Below are 20,058 nucleotides of genomic sequence, written 5' to 3'. Positions count from 1 at the left end.
AGGACACAGGGTAGCGAAGAGGGTTGGGGGACCACATAGAGGCAGCCCCAGCCAAAGGCATGAAGTGGTGAGTAGGGAACACAGAGGTAGTAAGCAGAATGTCATTTGGATTTTGGTTACATTAAGCAACAGAGTATCAGTAAATGGACTGAGCAAGTAAGTAAATATATTGAGGGCAATGGCAGCCAAGTTTTGGTTTGTTTGATTTTTTTTCCTCCTAGAAAAGATATTTAGAAACATAGAAGAAAGAATAAAGCTATAAAGATTCCTAAGATAGAGGTATAATTATGAACTCAGAGTTTAATAAAGGTCCGTATAGTCAGAGCTATGGTTTTTCCAGTGGTCATGTATGGATGTGAGAGTTGGACCATAAAGAAGACTGAGTGCCAAAGGATTGAAGCTTTTGAACTGTGTTGTTGGAAAAGAGTCTTCAGAGCTCCTTGGACTGCAAGAAGATGAAACCAGTCAATTCTAAAGGAAATCAACCTTGAATTTTCATTGGAAAGACTGAGGCTGAAGCTGAAACTCCAATACTTTGGCCACCGATGTGAAGAGCTGACTCGTTAGAAAAGACTCTGATGCTGGAAAAGGCTGAAAGCAGGAGGAGAAGGGGACGACAGAGGATGAGATGGTTGGATGGCATCACTGACTGAATGGCTGTGAGTTTGAACAAGCTCTGGCAGATGGTGAAGGACAGGGAAGCCCAGTGTGCTGCAGTCAATGGGGTCACAAACAGTCAGACACAACTGAGTGACTAAACAACAGAGTTTTATGCATATACACAGATCTGGAAGTAATTTTAGGTGTGTAAGTATGTATGTGTACGTATGTATGTTTGCTATGCTCAGTAGCAGTGAACCCACTGTCCTTCCAGATGTGGGTTTCTAAATATCAAACAAAATGAGGGAAAGTGCAGGTTGTACCCAGAATATCTTGAACTGATGAAATGATGAAGACTTGTCAAAAAGATTAGGATCCAGCCTAAGTGGGTCACCTTGGGCACACCCACAAATTTGAGGCTGAAACTAAATAAACAATGAGTTACAACACATTGGATTAAGTAGGGATAAATGAGCCCATGATGAGAAAAATAGGCAAATGACAAGGGAAGAATTTATGGTGAGAATATAAATAAGTAGAGAAAGAATAGTGAAATTAAAGAAGCACATTTGGTCACTGTCTTAGTGAAAGCATTGGCCACTCAGTCGTGTCCAGCTCTTTGACCCCATGGACTACAGCCTGCCAGGCTCCTCTGCCTATCCTTGGGATTTCCCAGGCAAGAATATTGGAGTGGGTTACCACTCCCTTCTCCAGGCTAGCTTCCCAACTTAGGGGTTAAACCTTAGACTCCCTCATTGCAGGCAGATTCTTTACTAGCTGAGCCACCCACTGTCTTAGAGGAAATTCAAAAGGAGTTCTCGCTGGGTACTAACATAGTAAATAGAGCATTGTGAGGAATAGGGTTTTCGTGTAACCCTAAAATACCTCTTTGCGAAATACTGATCAGTTATAAACAGAGTGGTGAATTTATAGTAGAGAAACTGGGCAGCAGAATGGCTAGGTGATGATTAGTATCATCAATGGCTGGACAGTTTATATCCTGAGCTTCTCAATATGATGCCCTGAGAAGTGCACATTATCATTTGTGTGGTTTTCCTGACAAGAATAGTTTACCTATACTGGAGGAAATACACTCGAGCCCAGGTTGAAAGTCATCCTACTGAATGTAAAGCCTGAAGTCATCAAAGACATACATGTCAGGGAAAGACTGAAGAGACATGGCAACTGAATACAACCTATATTCCTAGTGAGCATCTTGGAAAGAGTCACTGTGGGAAGAGTTGGCATTAGGATGAATTCTCTGGGTTGAATGGTCATGTTGCAACAGAGTTGCTTTCTGAATTTGTACTTTGTTGCTTATGCTAGAGGATCTTTGATTTAGAATATAGTCACTGGAGTGTTTAGGGGAGACAGAACCTATATGTCTTCAGCTTGCTATCTGAACGTTTGTAAAAAGACTGGTAATAGTAGTGTCTGTGCACAGGAATCCCTGAGTGAGCCCTGAAATAAATGTGCTTATTAATAGTTGGGAAATCTGAGTGAAGGGTTATTTTTATTTTTCTCCAATTTTAAAATTACTTCAAAATAAATTATTCAATTTTAGAAAATGATAAAGCATAAGGACTTTATAAAGGAAAAATTGGGGTCATCATCCTTTTGATTAGCATCTTATTGAGAATGTTTTATAGTGAGAATTGCTAAGATGCAAAGAATTAAGGAAGCAAGAAAAACAGAGAAAAGAGCATCGTGTTGAGTGCTGTTTGCCAAACACTGTGCCATGTACTCTATATTGTCCCAGAATAAATGTTTTTTACTCGGAATTTAGTATAGCTATTTGAGATAATTTAGCAATTAAAGGAGGCAAACTTATTTATTCAACATTTATTGAAGTATGCTAAATACTAAGGGAACAGAAAACAAAGCAAAATATCTGCCCTTAAAAAGCTGCATTTTAGTAAAGAGAGATAGACAATACCAAAACAAGTAAAATATGTAGACCATTGCATGGTGTTGAGTGCTGTAGGGAAAACAGTAAATTAAGGGAAGAATCTGGGAGCGTTGGGGTGGGATTGTGGTTTCAGATAGGGAATTCTGCCTAACGAGGGCGATATTTGATCTCACACCTGAAGAAGGTGACAGCAAGGCAGGCACACACTCACAGAGAGTATTCAGGTAGAGAACAGGCACAGGCGGCAAGGGAGAGACTGAGATGGGCGCTACTGTGACATGGACCAGGAGGCCTAAGAGGGGCACAGTGAATGAACACACGGTAGGATGAGTAAGTACTGAGATGCAAATTTGAGTTGTATAAATGATGAGACTGGATGAGATCTCTAAAAAGTACTTGGGTGTAGGAGAAGAAAGAGCAGTTGCAAGACACCCTGGTGTGGGAGAGAGGGAGGAACCAACACCGGAGACTGAGATGTGACACTGGAACTCACACCTATACTCAGTGACCTTAAAAAGTAGCAGCCGGTGAAATAAGGGGAAAACCATGAGACTGTTGTCTGCTAGAAGCCAAGTGAAGAAAATGCTTCGCTTCCATGAGGGCCAAGTGATCACCTGTGTGAAAAGCTACTGAAAGCCTGAGGGGAGAAAATTGCTGAGTGGCGTCTTTGAATCGGCGAGGATGGTAGGCCCTGTTGCCCTAGTGTAATGGCTTCCTGGTGGCTCAGAGGGTAATGAATCTGCCTGCAATGTAGGAAACCCAGGTTTGATCCCTAGAGAAGGAAATGGAGACCCGCTCCAGTTTTCTTGCCTGGAAAATCCCGCGGACAGAGGAGCCTGGTGGGCTCTAGTCCATGGGGTTGCAGAGAGTTGGACACGAATGAGCAGCTAACCCTTGCACTTGCACGAGTGCGTGGTTTGCTCTAGCTGGAAGCCTGGCCCGTCAGTCCACTGTGACAGGAGGGACCACTAGTACTGGTAGGTGGTGGAAGTTTGTAGAAGGTCTCTGATCGTCCCTGTGTTTTTTTCAGGAGATGCTGGAGGTTTGGTAAGAGAGAGTCATTTGAAATAGTCATTTAGGAGAGTACGGATGTGAAGGACCAGAGGAATGTCATATGATAGCCTGTCAACCTTAGTAAATAGGCTGTTTTTGAAGTCCGATCAGTCCCTTTACCAGTCCAGTTACAGTCATTAGAAAAGATTTAACCAGTGTTGTTTGTTGGTTGTTGTTTCAGAGAAAGGTTGAGGAGAAGGGAGTGTGTCTAATTTGACATGTGAGAGAAAGGTGTTGAGGATATATGCAAGGAAATGATTATGAGAATTACTTCTGGGATTTAAGCTGGATAAGGAGAAATTGATGGATAGTGTTGGACATGACTGAGCAACTAACACTTCACTTCAGATGGATATTGTAAGATTGGGAGGTAAGATAAACTCAAAGGACAGGAAAAATTTTAAGAGCAAAAGTTTATAGGACCTTTAGGGTTTGTAGGATTATTGGGATGTGGGCACTAGAGGAAACAATCCGGAAAGAAAGGTCTTCTAATTGTATATTAAAATCATCCAGAATTTGTTGTTCAGTTGCTAAGTCATGTCTGACTATTTGTGACCCCATGGACTGCAGCACACCAGGTTTCTGTGACCTTCACTATCTCTCACAGTTTGCTCTAACTCATGTCCATCAATCGTGACACCATGCAAGTATCTCATCCTCTGTTGCCCCCTTCTCTTCCTGCCCTCAGTCTTTCCCAGCATCAGGGTCTGTTCCAATGAGTTGGCTCTTCACTTCAGGTGGCCAAAGTATTGGAGCTTCAGCATCAGTCCTTCCAATGAATATTCAGGGTTGATTTCCTTTAGGATTCACTGGCTTTAATCTTCTTGCAGTCTAAGTGACTCTCAAGAGTCTTCTCCAGCACCGTTGTTCAAAAGTATCAGTTCTTCAGTGCTCAGCCCTCTTTATAGTCCAATTCTCACATCCATACTTGACTACTGGAAAACCATATCTTTGACTATATGGACCTTTGTCGGCAAAGTGATGTCTCTGTTTTTCAATATGTGATCTAGGTTTGTCATAGCTTTTCTTCCAAGGAGCAAGCGTCTTTTAATTTTGTGGCTGCAGTCACTGTCCACAGTGATTTTGGAGACAAGAAAATAAAGTCTGCCACCATTTCCACTTTTTCGTCTTCTATTTGCCATGAAGTAATGGGACCAAATGCCATGATCATAGTTTTTTGAATGTTAAGTTTTAAGCCAGCTTTTTCACTCTCTCACCTTCATCAAGAGACTCTTTAGTTCCTCTTCACATTCTGCCATTAGAGTGGTATTATCTGCTTATCTGAGGTTGTTGATATTTTTCCTAGCAGTCTTGATTCAAACTTGTGATTCCTCCAGTCCAGCATTTCTCATGATGTACTCTGCATAGAAGTGAAATAAGCAGGATGACAATATACAGCCTTGATGTACTCCTTTCCCAATTTTGAACCAGTCAGTTGTTCCATGACTGGTTGGAACTATTGTTTCTTATCCTGCATACAGGTTTCTCAGGAGAAACATAAGGTGGTCTGGTATTCCCATCTCCTTAAGAATTTTCCACAGTTCAAAGACTTTAGCAGAGTCAGTGAAGCAGCAGTAGATGTTATTTTTGAAATTCCCTTGCTTTTTTTATGATCCAGCAGATGTTGGCAATTTGACCTCTGTTTCCTCTGCCTTTTCTAAATCCAGCTTGTACATCTGGAAGTTCTCGGTTCATGTACTGTTGAAGTCTAGCTTGAAGGATTTTGAGCATTACCTTGCTAGCATGTGAAATGAGCACAGTTGTCTGGTAGTTTGAACATTCTTTGGCATTGCCTTTCTTTGCAATTGGAACGAAAACTGAGCTTTTCCAGTCCTGTGGCCCATCTAAGATTATGGCAGGAATAATATTGGAGATGGTGATTATGAGCCAAGAGCTGAACTCTTCAAAGACTGAGAGAATGCCTGAGCATTCACTGAGGACTGCAGTGTGGAGGAGGGTGGGAGGTGGTGTGATGACTGAGATTCACAGCACAGGAGCAAGAAGGGCCATCCTACTAGCAGGCCTGGTCAAGGCTGCAGTTACTGTCCTGAGCAGATTCATTTGTATTTTCTGTAATCCATTAGCCCCCTAATCTCTACTTTGAATCCTTCTTTGAAAGAGTAAAATAAAAGCAGTGTGTGATTTTACTTTATAAATATGTGGTTGGTACATCTGTGAAACTTCTGTAATTCAGTGAACTAACTTTAACCTGTCACTTTAGGAAAGGTTTGTTTTGTGTTCAACAGTAAAACCAATTGTACTTAAACCTCTAACGCATTTTTGAAGAAAAACTGTGTTTATCCACTTTTTATAACTTACTTATGAACACTTGTTTTGTGTTGGCATATATGTCATAGAGAGCATTTTTTATGTATTTGTTGGGAACTTGATAAATTATTTGCCTAATAAAGACTTGGATGCTCAGTTGTCTCTCTGCTTTATTCTAGATTACGTACCGGTTACGGCACCTCCTTCGAGCAAGGTGTGATGCTTCCCCAGTGACCAACAATACCATCCAGTTTCACTGTGATCCTAGTTTCTGGGCTCAAAATATAATCAATTTAGGTAGGCTGTTATGTAGATTTTCTCAAAGTGCCATTTGTTTCTGGAACTCTTAATGATTATGAGATTGTTGAAAATGTATTCCCTTCTACCCCCTAAATATTTTTATTATCTTGTTTTAAAGACATGGATTTTTCCTGGTATTTCATTAGTGTGTGTATATTTGTGACACATGCATGAATATAAACACACATATAAATATGTGGGTGATATGAAACATCCTTTTATTGACTCAGTGTCTAGATTCCTGGATTTAGGAGTTGTTTTTCTTCCTCAAGCAAGTAGAATCTTGCTTGTGCTGTTAGTGACATATTTATCAGAATAGTTGTTAAAACTCTTTACATGTGTCTGCCATTAATATAGTACTTTTTAGAATGTTTTCTCTTAAAACAGTATTTCTCATACAATTCTTGGCTTACTCAGTCTTGAGACCCAGTTGTCAGGTACTAATGGCTCATTTATTCGCTTTTTCTTGGTAGGGAGGAATTTTCTCTCTGTGTTTTGTTTTTGTTTTTCCTTTTATGTAATAATTAAATAATTTTTAACCTCCTAATTGAAGTGTATCATGTATATAGATAACTGCCCAAATTTGAAGTACTAGAGTTATCAAAAAGGGGGAATTTCAGTATCGTTTGGTAACATCACATATCCCTGCAGGCAGTCCTTGTTACATTATGTACTAGTAAAAAAAATCTTCAATTTTTGCCTCCTTTCTTAATTTCTCACAGGGAAATTATAGAAACAAAAATAAGAATTTCATATACATTCTTAACCACCTTTTGGCAGTTTTGGGGCTTATTGACTTTGTTTCAAAATCGTCAAATAGGGTTGCTCTCTCATTCTCTAAGCTAGATTCTGGGTAAGAAAGAACTGGCCGGAAAGAGAGCCAGTGCTCTCGGAACGCTCCAAGAAAGGAAGAAATAGGCTTACATAAGTTTCGTCCATATGTGAGAACAATAAGAATGGTAATAAGGTGACCCTTTGAAGAAATGATAAGGTGACTCCTCAGCACAGTTTAGAAGTACATACTTATTGATTGATAAACATAGCCAGCAGCTGGTATCATACATATTCTCATCTATATAACTAAAAAGAAGCATCTTAATACAAAGCATGTATATAACTATCTCTTATCCTACTCTACCCTCCACCACATATGTAGCTATACAGAGAATCTATCACAGCTTTATATCCACAATAACAGTCATGTCGACTTATATGTACTTATAAGCATATCACTTAAAACATAGTCCACATAATGTAGACATAGGTAAAATTAAGAAAATATGTAACTGTACGCACATAAGTGAATATAGTTTAGGTAAATCTGAATCAGCAAAAACAAAAACACCTCCTGTTTGTGAGGAATTTGTAAGACAGTATCCTTTACTGTAGGACTTTTCAGAGCTGTCATATATAGCTCTATAAATTGTCGTTTAAAGTGAGATTGATGTTTTAAATCTTCTAAGAAGGATACAACTTTCCCAAACTTGTTTATTTATGGCTTCTGGGAAACATGTTATAGAAGAGTGCAAGGGAAAAGTAGTGTCTTGGACGCATATTCAGTTTAGTGTCTTTGTGACTTTGGATAAGTTGTTTGGCCTCTCTGAACCTTAGATCCCTTATCTGTACGAAGGATTTTAACAATATACATAGATCCCTGTCATGGTACCTAATGTGGAGTAAGTATTTAATGAATGATAACCATATCTTTACGGATGCATATGCTTAGTAAATCAGGAACTTTTAACTGAGTCTCTGCTATTGAAGAAATCAAGCTTTGCCCTACTCTTGGACCAGACCTGTGAGAGGTACCTTTAATCTCTTTTTTAACAGTGTAGTTATAAAGCATGGTGTTCGCCATCAGAGAACTAACACAATTTGCGCCATGAAGGTGTAAAGAACTAGCCGTTGTTGTCATTCAATTGCTACATCATAGAGAGATAACTGAGTCAGAAATTCTCTGTGGTATTGTTCTCACATCCAGTGAGAACAATCAGGTTTGCGTGTTTTGTTTTGATTACACAATAGCAGTTCTCACAGTGTAGTCTGAAGCTCCTTCAGGTGATAAAAGGTCTCCCTTTTCCAAGTACATACCCATATGTGGCTGGGTTTTCTGCATGTATTTCTATTTAAACAATATATTAGATAATGCAGAAACAGTTACCGCTATTAAGCCAGACATTTTAAAGAACTGTTTGAAAATGTAAAATAGTGCCATTCTTCACTAAACATTTTTGAAAATAAAAATAAGGTTTTGTGTGTGTGTGTGTGTGTTTTTCCATAAAAATATGTTACTCTGGGTTGTCACTTTTAAATGAATTAGTATGGAAAAATGTTTTTTAATTCTCATTTCTAATTTTGAATAAGGTAGATTTTGTTTGATAGACCCTACATAAACAGAAACTCTTCGGAGTTTCTATCTTTAAGCATGTAAAGGGTTCCTAAGACAAAAAGAAGTTCCTTGGAAATCCTGAAAATGAGCAAAGATAGCCTTTTACAAAATATGGTATGTTACTATCAGAAAATCTTCAGAACTTAACTTTTTCTCTTTGATTAGGTTCTTTAGTAATTGAAGATAAAGAGAGTCAACCACAAATGCCTAAGCAGAATCCTGTCGTGGAACAGAATTCACAGCCACCAGGTGGTTTATCTTCAAACCAGTTATCCAAGTTTCCAACCCAGATCAGCCTAGCTCAGTTACGACTCCAGCATATGCAGCAACAGGTAATGGCTCAGAGGCAACAGGTGCAACGGAGGCCAGCACCTGTGGGTTTACCAAACCCTAGAATGCAGGGGCCCATCCAGCAACCTTCCATCTCTCACCAGGTAAATTTGGAAGCAGGCCTGTCCTAACTTAGATAATTATAGTACAGTTGTATTCAGCAGCTCCTAAAATAACCAAGGTGTCCTTCCTCCATGATTTAAATATATGAATTTATAAAAATTTGTCTCATCAAGGGGCCCTAATTTAACTCTAGTTCTTAGCCCTTCTGAAAAAGAAATTAATGGTTTATTCAGCTGGGACATCTATTCTCATCTGCTTTTTGTCATCCTTGTAACAGAGGATAAATGATTGCATTCCTGAATAACCCATGCATATGATTGGTGGGAAAGTTGTGTACCTGTGACTCATAATTGTTACATTAGTGCTTCAGGATGACTGATGCTTCAGGTATCTGTCCTCTATGAAGATGCAGCATTTAGAAAACCCACTGCATCTAGAAACTAGGACAGAATGAAATAGAAAAGGGTAAGGGTGTGGTTTGTTAGAAGTCTGCCTTTTTCAAACTTTATTTCTGAGCAAATGTTCCAGGCACCATTCTTTTTTTATTTTTTTTTTCACTTTTGTCATCTTTTTATTTGTATTATTTCTTAATTCATAACAAAGATTTCAGTCACTGGTGGAGAAATGGGAAAAGCATGTGTTTATTTTCTACTTATCGCTCTAAAGGGTTTGAAGAACATATGCATGTAAATTCTACTTGTGATGTAGAGTGGGTGGAGGAGTCTAGACATGTGTTCATATAGTCATAAACTCAATAGTACTAACAATACAGTAACAAGTTCAGAGCATGAATCAAAATCATGATCCTGTGGATTAATTACCTTGCATTAGTTAAGAACAAACAGTTGCAATATTAGTATACATTTCTGCTGTTGTTATAGAAGAAGCTTCTATCCACTCCATTTAGAGCAAGTCTCTTTTTATCCCCCCATGCACCATTCTTATTTTAATGCACAAAAATTGTCTCTTTATTTTGAGTTCCTTTTATTTATTAATTTATACTCCCTGTTTCTCAGAATTTGAACTGATTTACAGTAAGTGACTTAAATGAAATGGCACAGGGATTAATAAGTATTAGTAATGTTCAAAGCATGCAGAACTAGACTAAGAATTCTCATTATGCTTGAGAACAGGACTTAGCTCAGTTTTTGATCAACCAAACAAAGAATCAGGAATAATATCTATTACTTGATTGAAAGGAAACATATCATTAGAGAAATTTTTTACCAGTGTTTTTTTAGCACTAAGAGGAATGCATACATAATGCAGTTCTTTTATGAAAAAGCAATTAAATGGCGTGATAGCATGTTTTGGTAGCGGTTATACAAGACTCTTCATAGGAGACTTGCTTCAACCCTGAGTAAGACTTATGGGCCTGTGTGAATCCTGATTTTGTTAAATTGCTTCTGTGTAGGCCTGAGGTGATTTTATTTGTGATTTATGGCTGTCTGGTAATTTGATTAAGAAGATATGTCAAATCCAAGAGAATATTAATTAGTATGACCAGTTGATTATTGCTCTCGAACTTTGTTTTAACCCAGGTTTTTAAAGGAAGTAAACAGCAAGCAATTTAGGAGGTCTTTGTTGAGTGTTCTGTGAGGAAAGATGTATACACTTTCGATCCCAGGAGTGCCACTGGCAGAGTTGAAATTTTGTTAAGAATATGGAGGAATTCTTTTGTCACTCCCCACCCAGACTGCAGAGTAACATATTGCGGATAGACTGCAGAGCACCCAAATTGTTTTGGACATATATTTGATGAGGAAAAGAGAGAAAATACTTACTGAGTGACTAGTGCTAAGCATTTACATGATTAATATTTATCTTAAGTATCTGAAGGATGGTAAAGTGATTTTTATTACTTTACTAACCTGAAACAGGATAAATCCATCATTTGCATTAATTCCCTTTTCATTGAAAAGTGAGGAACTGAGGCAGTTAATAGATTCTGTGTGACTCAGTCACATTCTCAGAAACAGCTATTTATAGAAGCAGTAACCAAACAGAAGTAACCTCGATAGAGCCTTTAGCCTGCTTATCTCAGAAATTTATATTTGATCTTATTATTTCTTTCTGTGATGTACTGCTGTATGATATATATAATGTACAATCTGTTATACAGCCTAATTTTCCCACTTACCAACACATTTGACCCTTGAACAATTAATTCAGGGGTTAGAAGCACTGACCCTCCATATAGTTGAAAATCCACATATGACTTATAGTCAGCCACCCCCCGCCACCCACCATGGCTCCTCCACATCCACTGCTCTGCATCTGAGGATTCAACTAAACACAGATTGTGCAGTACTGAAGTATTCACTATTGAGAAAAATCCTTGTCTAAGTGGACCTGCAGTCTAAACCCGTGTTGTTAGAATATCAGCTGTAATTTTCTCATCTTTATGTCATTACTTCGCACACTGCTCTTTTTCTGTCTCCTCTCAGTGACCCCTGAACCCTCTTCTAGCACTCTCATCTCTCATTTTTATCTTCTCTCTACCAAATATCTGCTCCTACATTTTTCACTCAACAGTTTTTTCCCTCTTCTTTAAACTTTTACACTGCCCTGCTTACCTGCTTTCTTAGTTCTCTAGCAGTTTATTTGCACGTACATCTGGTAAAATATCTGTTTGTAGACAGGTGTATACGTGTGCCTCTTTGTCATACTCTACCTGTAGCCTGAAGATACAGGTCAATTTAAACGCCTGCTCTAAAAATCGCTTACACAGTAGTTCCCTGTTTCTTCTTTCTCTGAAAGTAGCCATGTAATCTGAATGATTAAAGAGCTGGGTGATATACAGATAGACTACATAGTTACATGACTGTGTGGTACAAACTAATAAACACTCTGCATCTCTTTATTGAGTGGTATACAATATACTCTGTCGTACTGCAGTGGACAGCTCGAAGTTTGTTAAATCTAAGTCTGTTATTGTATACTTTATGGTTCTCACTCCTGGGCCAGATTTACTGTTCTAAAGAGATACTCTCATTTATATGTATATATTAATTTTCCTAAACAGTGAGTGTATGTTAGAAGGACATCTGCTATCCTTCATGGTTATACTGACCTAGAATAAAATTACCACCTATAATAATGAAAGTATTTACAGTGAGGGTGAGGATAATGATGAATATATGTCTCTTTACTTAAGCTCTCAATTATTTCTCTATTCTCTCCCTTTTGTCCTTCTTGCAAGTTAATTCCATTTAATTAAAATAGCATTGGTTTTGCTATTTCTTTTATGTTCATAAATAGTTTCTAGTCCTGTTCTTTCAAGTTACTTTTCCTGTCATGGGGTTCTTAGAAATTAACTCAGTCAACAATAACAGTTTAGGAGAGGAGATAAAAATCAATCACCTTAGATCTTTCTACACTGGGATTCCTTGATGGGCGAGTGAACATCCAGTTCCACACTGATTTCTTACAGGAGTATAGTACACTGGCATCAAATGTCACTTCGTTTTTTTCTTTTTTCCCTGAATGTCATTTCTTGACTGAATCAATATATAAATCCCAGTCAGGGAAGGAGTAGGCGAAAGTTTTAACTGCCTTTGTTCTCCCTTAAGGATCATTTTGAGTGCTTTTCCACTTTTTAAAAAATAGTCTTTTGGATGAATTTAGAAGTTTTCCACTATACTTCCCCAATTATTTTTTGTTTGTGTTTCTGTGATATAAAACCCTTCCAGTGAAAAACTTTAATAGAAGAACCAAAAAGAATTGCTATGGCTTCTGTGAAATTTTGGCATTTTCTCTTTTTCTCATATTTTTCTATTCTTCATCCACAGAATTTCCTTTGATCTTGAAATAGTGTCTAAGTCTACTTTTCATTAGGTCTGTAATTGCTGGTCACTCTTGTAAGTTACTAAGTGTGAACCCAGTGCCAGCTAATTTGCAGGAGAGGAGAAACAGAAGACCTTTTCCCAGGAAAGGAGATAAATTCCAAAAATGAGAGAAAGAAAAGAACAAAAAGAGGGCAGGGCTACACTTTATAGCTGTCCATCTTAAGACGTTGCTACTTCAGCTTTATAAGTTCATTTATTTGTCCCCCCCACCACCACCACTTTGAATATGGGGGTTAATAGTTCCCTTTCTGAGAAGTTCTGGTCATATACAGTTAACAAAACCTGAAAATAAGTATTTACTTTGCAATAATTTGCCAACCTTTTGTGGAACTTTGGTAACCAAGGTTACCTTTTTTGTGGAACACTGGTGTCAATTTCTAAGGATAGCATTTGTGAGCAAACTAAGCTTGTCCTTACCTTGTCCTGTAATCAACCAATGCTGTCCTTGAAGGGTTTCCTTTAAAAATCTGTTTTCTTTTAGAGAAACTCATCCTCTAAACTGTGATTAGTACCTCAACCCCCAGTTAAACACCAGAACATGTTTGACTAATGCAATGGCAGACTAGTGTTGGATTAAAACCATAGTGCTGCCTTTAATGAGTCATGTGACTTCTTTTCTGGTTATCCCAGCTTTTTAATGTTTAGTGTCCTGATTTGTAAAATGGCAGGGGTAGGGGAGTAATAAAGAGCCTCTTGATGAAAGTGAAAGAGGAGAGTGAAACAGTTGGCTTAAAACAACATTCAGAAAACTGAGATCATGGCATCTGGTCCCATCACTTCATGGGAAATAGACGGGGAAACAGTGGAAACAGTGACAGACTTTATTTTTCTGGGCTCCAAAATCACTGCAGATGGTGACTGCAGCCATGAAATTAAAAGACACTTACTCCTTAGAAGGAAAGTTATGACCAACCTAGACAACATATTAAAAAGCAGAGACATTACTTTGCTCACAAATGTCCGTCTAGTCAAAGGTATGGTTTTTCCAGTAGTCCTGTATGGGTGTGAGAGTTGAACTATAAAGAAAGCTGAGTGCCAAAGAATTGATGTTTTTGAACTGTGGTGTTGGAGAAGACTCTTAAGAGCCCCTTGGACTGCAAGGAGATCCAACCAGTCCATCCTAAAGGAAATCAGTCTTGAATATTCATTGGAAGGACTGATGCTGAAGCTGAAATTCCAATACTTTGGCCACCTGATGCAAAGAACTGACTCATTTGAAAAAAAGACCCTGATGCTGGGAAAGATTGAAGGCGGGAAAAGGGGACGACAGAGGATGAGATGGTTGGATGGCATCACTGACTCAATAGACATGGGTTTGGGTGGACTCCGGGAGTTGTTGATGAACAGGGAGGACTGGCGTGCTGCAGTCCATGGGGTCACAAAGAGTTGGGCATGACTGAGCAACTAAACTGACTGAGGAGAGTAATAACGAGATAACATATAAAATGCCAATCGCAATGCCTGACATGTAGTTTGATCTCAATAAGATCTAAAATTCACTCATTTTTAAATGTTGTTAATATCATGTGTTTTCATTATTAATATCTGCATAGAGTGCAGACCTTAGAGGTCTGCACAGACCTTAGAGCCAGAGAACTTGAGTTCATATCTTAGCTCCATTCCTTCCTATCTTTGGTAATCTTGGACAAGTTTCCTTTTCTGTAAAACAGAGAATCCCTGCCTCAGAGGAGGATCTTTGTGAAGATTAAATGAGTTAACACATGTAAAGCATTTTAACTAGTACTGGACATGTGATAACTACTCAGTAACTATCAGTAATTATTATTCTATCATTTTAGATTTGAAGAGGGCAGTTCTTTGCAGAAGATAGTCATCAGGGACTTAGGGAATCCCTATTTCCCAATTTGGTCTAGATTTAACTCTGATTGGAAAATCCTCTCCCAAGGGTCTTTTCCTAGTAAAACTTCTTTACTTTAAATGCTTATTCACATTCTGGGCAGCTGTCCCCTCCCCCCATACCCTTATTGTAATATTAATAAATGATTCATCTGTGGCAGAATTGTTTTCTTTCTATAAAAGTTATAAAATAGAGTTCTCTGTAATTCATCTTTCAGGAGCTGACTGCCACTGAATTGATACAATGTCTTTTTTCCAGCAACCTCCTCCACGTTTGATAAATTTTCAGAATCATAGCCCCAAGCCCAATGGACCAGTTCTCCCTCCTCATCATCAACAGCTAAGATACCCATCAAACCAGAATACGCCACGACAAACAATGAAGCCCAACCCCTTGCAGATGGCTTTCTTGGCTCAACAAGCCATAAAACAGGTATGTGTGTCTCCTTCTCCACAGGTGCTTTTACTTCTCTCTGCTTCCAAATCATATTGAATTTATGGATAGAGCAATGGTGATGAAGAGCAAGAGTAAGCTGTTTTCTTTTTTTTAATAAATGTGAATTACAAAGTTTATTACATACAGACCTAAAGAGACAAAGCTAGGAGACAGGATCTTGATGCTTTGTAATTAACAAAAAAAAAAAAAAAATCAAGCTACTTATACAGAAGTAAAGGCCCAGAATAATCAGTGAGTCATGGGTATGAATTTTTCAGTATTAATGTGTGTAGCTTTTAGGTGAGTATGGAAGTATTCTAACAAATACAGATGGCATACCTCAAAAGAAACCAATGAATGAATCTTCAGTGTTTCAAGGAGACTTCTTGGAAACAAACTTAGTATCACACAGTTTTAATATGAAGCATTAAACAGTATATATATATATATATATATATATATACCTGTATATAAAACTATATTGTATTCAGTAGTAAACAAGATACAGTACATATACACCTGATAAAGCTTAATATTTAAGGTTATACATTATATTTTAGAAGGTTTAATATTTATATTCTTAATGTTTTCAGGTCATATGTTTTTTAGGAATTAGTTTTAAAAAGCTAAAGTTCCCCCAGCACTTTGTCTTCCCCAAGTACTTGTGTCTTCCCAGCTTACAACTAGCAGATTGATTTTAGTTTTTTTGCCAAGACCAAAATAAAGAATATGATGTTATTCCCCATAATTCTGTAACATTCATTTTAATCAAATTATTTTAAAGTAATATTCTAAAAGTACACATGCTGTGTCTGTGTTTTTATAATTACTGTGATATAAATTTTCTAAAATGACATTTTAATTATTTTCAATAAAATTTATACCTATCTCTCTTTTATCATTAGAGATGAGGTAAATAGAGACCAAGCTACAGTTAGATCTTACATTCTGATTATTTTCCTAATACTTTTGTGGCCTTGTACAAGTTTACTCTCTTAAATCTCATTTGCCCCTACTATAAAATGAGTTCGTACCTTGCAGAGTTGTGCTGAGACTTAGATGGTAGTGTGTATAACAGCACCTAGCACATTCTGGGTACTCATATTTATCTACCTCATAGCTATGTAACGGGTTTGATCCCTGATTTGGACGATCTCACATGCACTAGAGCAACTGAGCCTGCACACCACAACTATTAAGCCTGTGCCCTAGAGCCCAGGAGCCACAACTACTGAGCCTCTGTATATGTAGAATTGTACTTGTTTGTTTATTTTCGGCTGTGCTGAGTCTTCACTGCTGCTCAGGCTTTTCTCTCATTGTGGAGACAGGGCTGCTCTCTAACTGCAGGGCGTGGGCTTCTCATTTCAGTGGCTTCTCCCGCTGTGGAGCACAGGCTCCAGGGCATGTGGGCTCAGTAGCTGCAGCACATAGGCTCAGCAGCTGTGGCTCCTGGGCTCTAGAGCACAGGCTTAATAGTTGCGGTGCTTAGGCTTAGTTGCTCCACAGCATGTGAGATCTTCCCAGATCAGGGATCAAACCTGTGTCTCCTGCACTGGCAGGCAGATTCTTTACCACTGAGACACCAGGGAGACCCTCGGTTTGTTATTTCTAATGGACAGATACACACTCTAAGAATGTTTTTAAAAATGTTTTCTGGTCAAAGTCTAAACATGAATGAATAAATGAACAAACTAGGAGGAAAATATAGGGGAGAGTTTGTTTTAATAGAATCGCTTAAATTATACTGGTACAGTGGAAATGCTTTCTAGCTGTTAAGAAAAGGCAGTAATCTATATATGATCTTCTAAGTATATATGGGAAGAAACATCGAATTTGTGTGTGTGTATTTTTTAATTTCATATACATAGAAGAAACCTGGAAAGATACACATGAACTGTAACTGTGCTTGTTCTGGGATGGGAAGGAAGAAGAGAGAGACGGATGGAAGGATAGGCGTGAGGGGTGGGTGGTAGGTGGTTAAGTTGGCATTCATATTCACAGAGTTTTTAACTTAGTTTTTTCAGTGGAGAATATAAATTAGGTTTTTCAAAGTTAGAATATTTCTGTCACTGTCACTCTGTATTGTGTCATCCCCGTATAAATGATACTGTGTTTGGGAGTTTTTTCCTCCGCATAGTCTTAAGATACCTCTTGGTTGCTTTTTATCATAAAATTTTCAAACTTAGTTGAGAGAGTTGTATAGCGGACAGATACTTTATTTGCTGTCTCCTTTGTTATCTGTATATCCATTCATCCATTCATCCATCAGTCAAACCTTCTTACTTTTGATAGATTTCAAAGTAAATTTTAGACAGCAGGGTGGTTCATCTCTGTATTCTATAGCATTCCTAGTTTTAATGGGTTTATCTCAGCCTGACTTCCCTGGTGGCTCAGGTAAAGCGTCTGCCTACCATGCTAGAGACCTGGGTTCGATCCCTGGGTCAGGAAGATCCTCTGGAGAAGGAAATGGCAACCCACTCCAGTACCCTTGTCTGGAGAATCCCATGGATGGAGAAGCGTGGTAGGCTACAGTCCATGGGGTCACAAAGAATCGGACATGACTGAGCGACTTCACTTTCATTTTGTTTATCTCAGCCTGTAACAATTTTCTCAGATGTTTCTTGATGCTTAGTTGCCTGTTTGTATATAAGGAATGGGTGTTTTTAAAAAAAAACTGAAAGCTGGGATATGGGGCTAATGTTTAATGCTGAATTTTGCTCTTGTGTGAGGGCTCCTTGGCATGTTTGTTAGAGTTACTGATGTCACTGTCTTTAGGTAATGGCTCAGTTCCCAAAAGATCTCTTTGTTTCATGCCTGAAATGCAGGGCCTAATGCTCGTTGAAGCTCAGCATTCAGTGTGTACAGTTTCTTAATTTTCATTTTCAATGTAATACTTCTGCCTTCAACTGAGCCTGGTGCCCATGAGTCCAAAGACACTGTTTTACCTATTCTGGAAACTTAATTTCTAGTCTTCTTCTGTGGAGGTGAAGGAAGTCCTTATTATTTTGGGGTAGCTAGAGTAGGAAAGGAACTAAGATTTGATCCTTAAACAGACTCAACAATCATCCTGTTTCTAGTTCTTTGTCTTTAGGGTCAATGTGTTGTTTTTTTTTAAAAAAAAAGAAAAAAAAAACTGACTGTCATTTTAGTTTCAGATATATCAGGTAGGGACAAAAGGAAATGTGTGTTTTCAGTCCTCCGTCTTTATTTGTAGTTGCTATGTACAAGTTTAGATTTCTTTTTTGATATATACGTTTTCCAAGATTGGGTGCAGTGGTTTTTTGGTGTATACTGTTGTCTTCTGGGAGAAATCAGTGCTTTTTATTATTTATGTTTGTAGAGAATTACTGAAAATTATATGCACCAGTGTCCTCTCCCCGTTCCATGAAAATTACAGTTGAATTCAAATAGTAGAAGATGTCTTTTATTTGTCTTGTACCTGGAACAGGGCTTAGATGGACATTTGATGTAACAGGCTTGCTGATAGGCAACCTTTCTTCTTCCTTCTTGCTACCGCAGTGGCAGATCAGCAGTGGGCATGCAGCCCCCTCGACTGCCAACAGCACGTCCTCCACTCCCTCCAGCCCCACCATTACTAGTGCAGCAGGGTATGATGCAAAGGCTTTCGGCTCACCTGTGATTGATTTGAGCTCACCGGTGGGAGGTCCCTACAATCTTCCTTCTCTTCCAGATGTAAGTAAACACAAAACTTCCACTAAAGAATCTGTTTCAGAAATTTTAAGTGAACTTGAATCTGGTGAAAGGCCATGGGTATGTTGGATTATAGGCTGTGTGTTTGTGTTTGGAAGTTGTTTTTATCCTTTAGAAATATTGTAACAGCAGGAATCATAAAAAGATTAGTATTAACACTTAAACATACTACAGAATGTCTTTCAGGGCACTGGAGTTAATGTGTTAGTAAATGAATGATTATGGTGATTAATTATGGAATGTAAGCTAGGGAAGGAAGGAAGTGAAAACACAGGAGGAGAATTGCTGGAACTTGGTTCATTGGAATAGGGTTAGAGAGTGAGGCTAATAACATTTAAGACATCAGAAGAACTGGAGGCAGGTTTAATAGAGAAATGATAACATTTTACTGACAAGTGCAGTATTACCTCTGATTTCTTTTTTATTTAAATTAAATACATTTACCTCTAAACTGGTTGTCAGTGTGACTTTTTAATCAGTCAGTTTTGGGACTTCCCTGCTAGTCCAGTGGTTAAGACTCTGCACTTCCCATGCAGGAGTTGTGGGTTTGATCCATGGTCAGGGAACTAAGATACCACATGCCCGTGGCATGGCTCCAAAAAAGAATTTTTTTTTTTCAAGACAGAAAATATATCATTGAAGAAACAAATCAGTTACACAAGAGTTGATATTTGTTTTACCTTTTTTCATCCTACAAGCTTAGGTAATCACTCATGCAAACGTTAAGAACTTTTAAGAAATCCTGTAGGATTGTGAAGGAAATCTAAAATGTTATATTATTTAATTTTTCAAATTACTGAGATCAATTCATATTTCCTAAAAGTTGAATCATTAACCTTACTGGAGTTACTTCATTTTTTAAATAATTGTATGTAATTTAGTGGGTAGAGTATATGTGTTTTATTTTCATGCATAGATGATAGGAAAACTTTTGTTCATTCCTGTAATTTTATTTTAGCTTTTAGGATTCCTCCGCAGTGTAAATAACTTTTATTACATTAAGATCTAACAAATCTAGTCAATCCAGTACTTATTGCACTCTGGCCATAAGTATTGTATTGGCCAAGGTAATGCCCAAAGAATATTAAAGGAAAAGAACCCCATTTACTTCCCTCCTCGCCCAACTGAAAGAGGACCCACAGAAAGTAAAATTTCCTCTACAGCCCTCAAATACAGATGACCCTTTGTGTACCAGCCTTTCTCAACTGAAATTCCTCATCTGAACCACAAAAGAAAGAAACTGCTTTGAGTGACTGTTTCCTCAGTCCTTCCAAGGTTTGTTCGTAATTAGTAC

General features: G+C 38.1%; 1 protein-coding gene across 3 annotated transcripts in view; it reads left to right on the top strand.

Moving 5' to 3' along the window:
• Positions 1–20,058, top strand: part of TRIM24 (tripartite motif containing 24) — a 110,122-nt gene that overhangs the window by 69,396 nt on the left and 20,668 nt on the right. The window contains exons 8-11 of one of the 3 annotated variants that reach the window (XM_018046889.1): positions 6,010–6,127; positions 8,685–8,953; positions 14,877–15,050; positions 18,573–18,746. In XM_018046889.1, coding sequence (XP_017902378.1) covers positions 6,010–6,127; positions 8,685–8,953; positions 14,877–15,050; positions 18,573–18,746 — 735 coding nt within the window. The remainder of the gene's footprint in view (positions 1–6,009; positions 6,128–8,684; positions 8,954–14,876; positions 15,051–18,572; positions 18,747–20,058) is intronic. The other 2 variants (XM_018046890.1, XM_018046891.1) reach the window with 2 other exon arrangements.

This window comes from Capra hircus, chromosome 4, assembly GCF_001704415.2.
Source record: "Capra hircus breed San Clemente chromosome 4, ASM170441v1, whole genome shotgun sequence".
Classification (NCBI taxonomy): domain Eukaryota; kingdom Metazoa; phylum Chordata; class Mammalia; order Artiodactyla; family Bovidae; genus Capra; species Capra hircus.
Note: the sequence above shows the minus strand (reverse complement) of the source record. Positions and strands in the feature narration are given on the sequence as shown.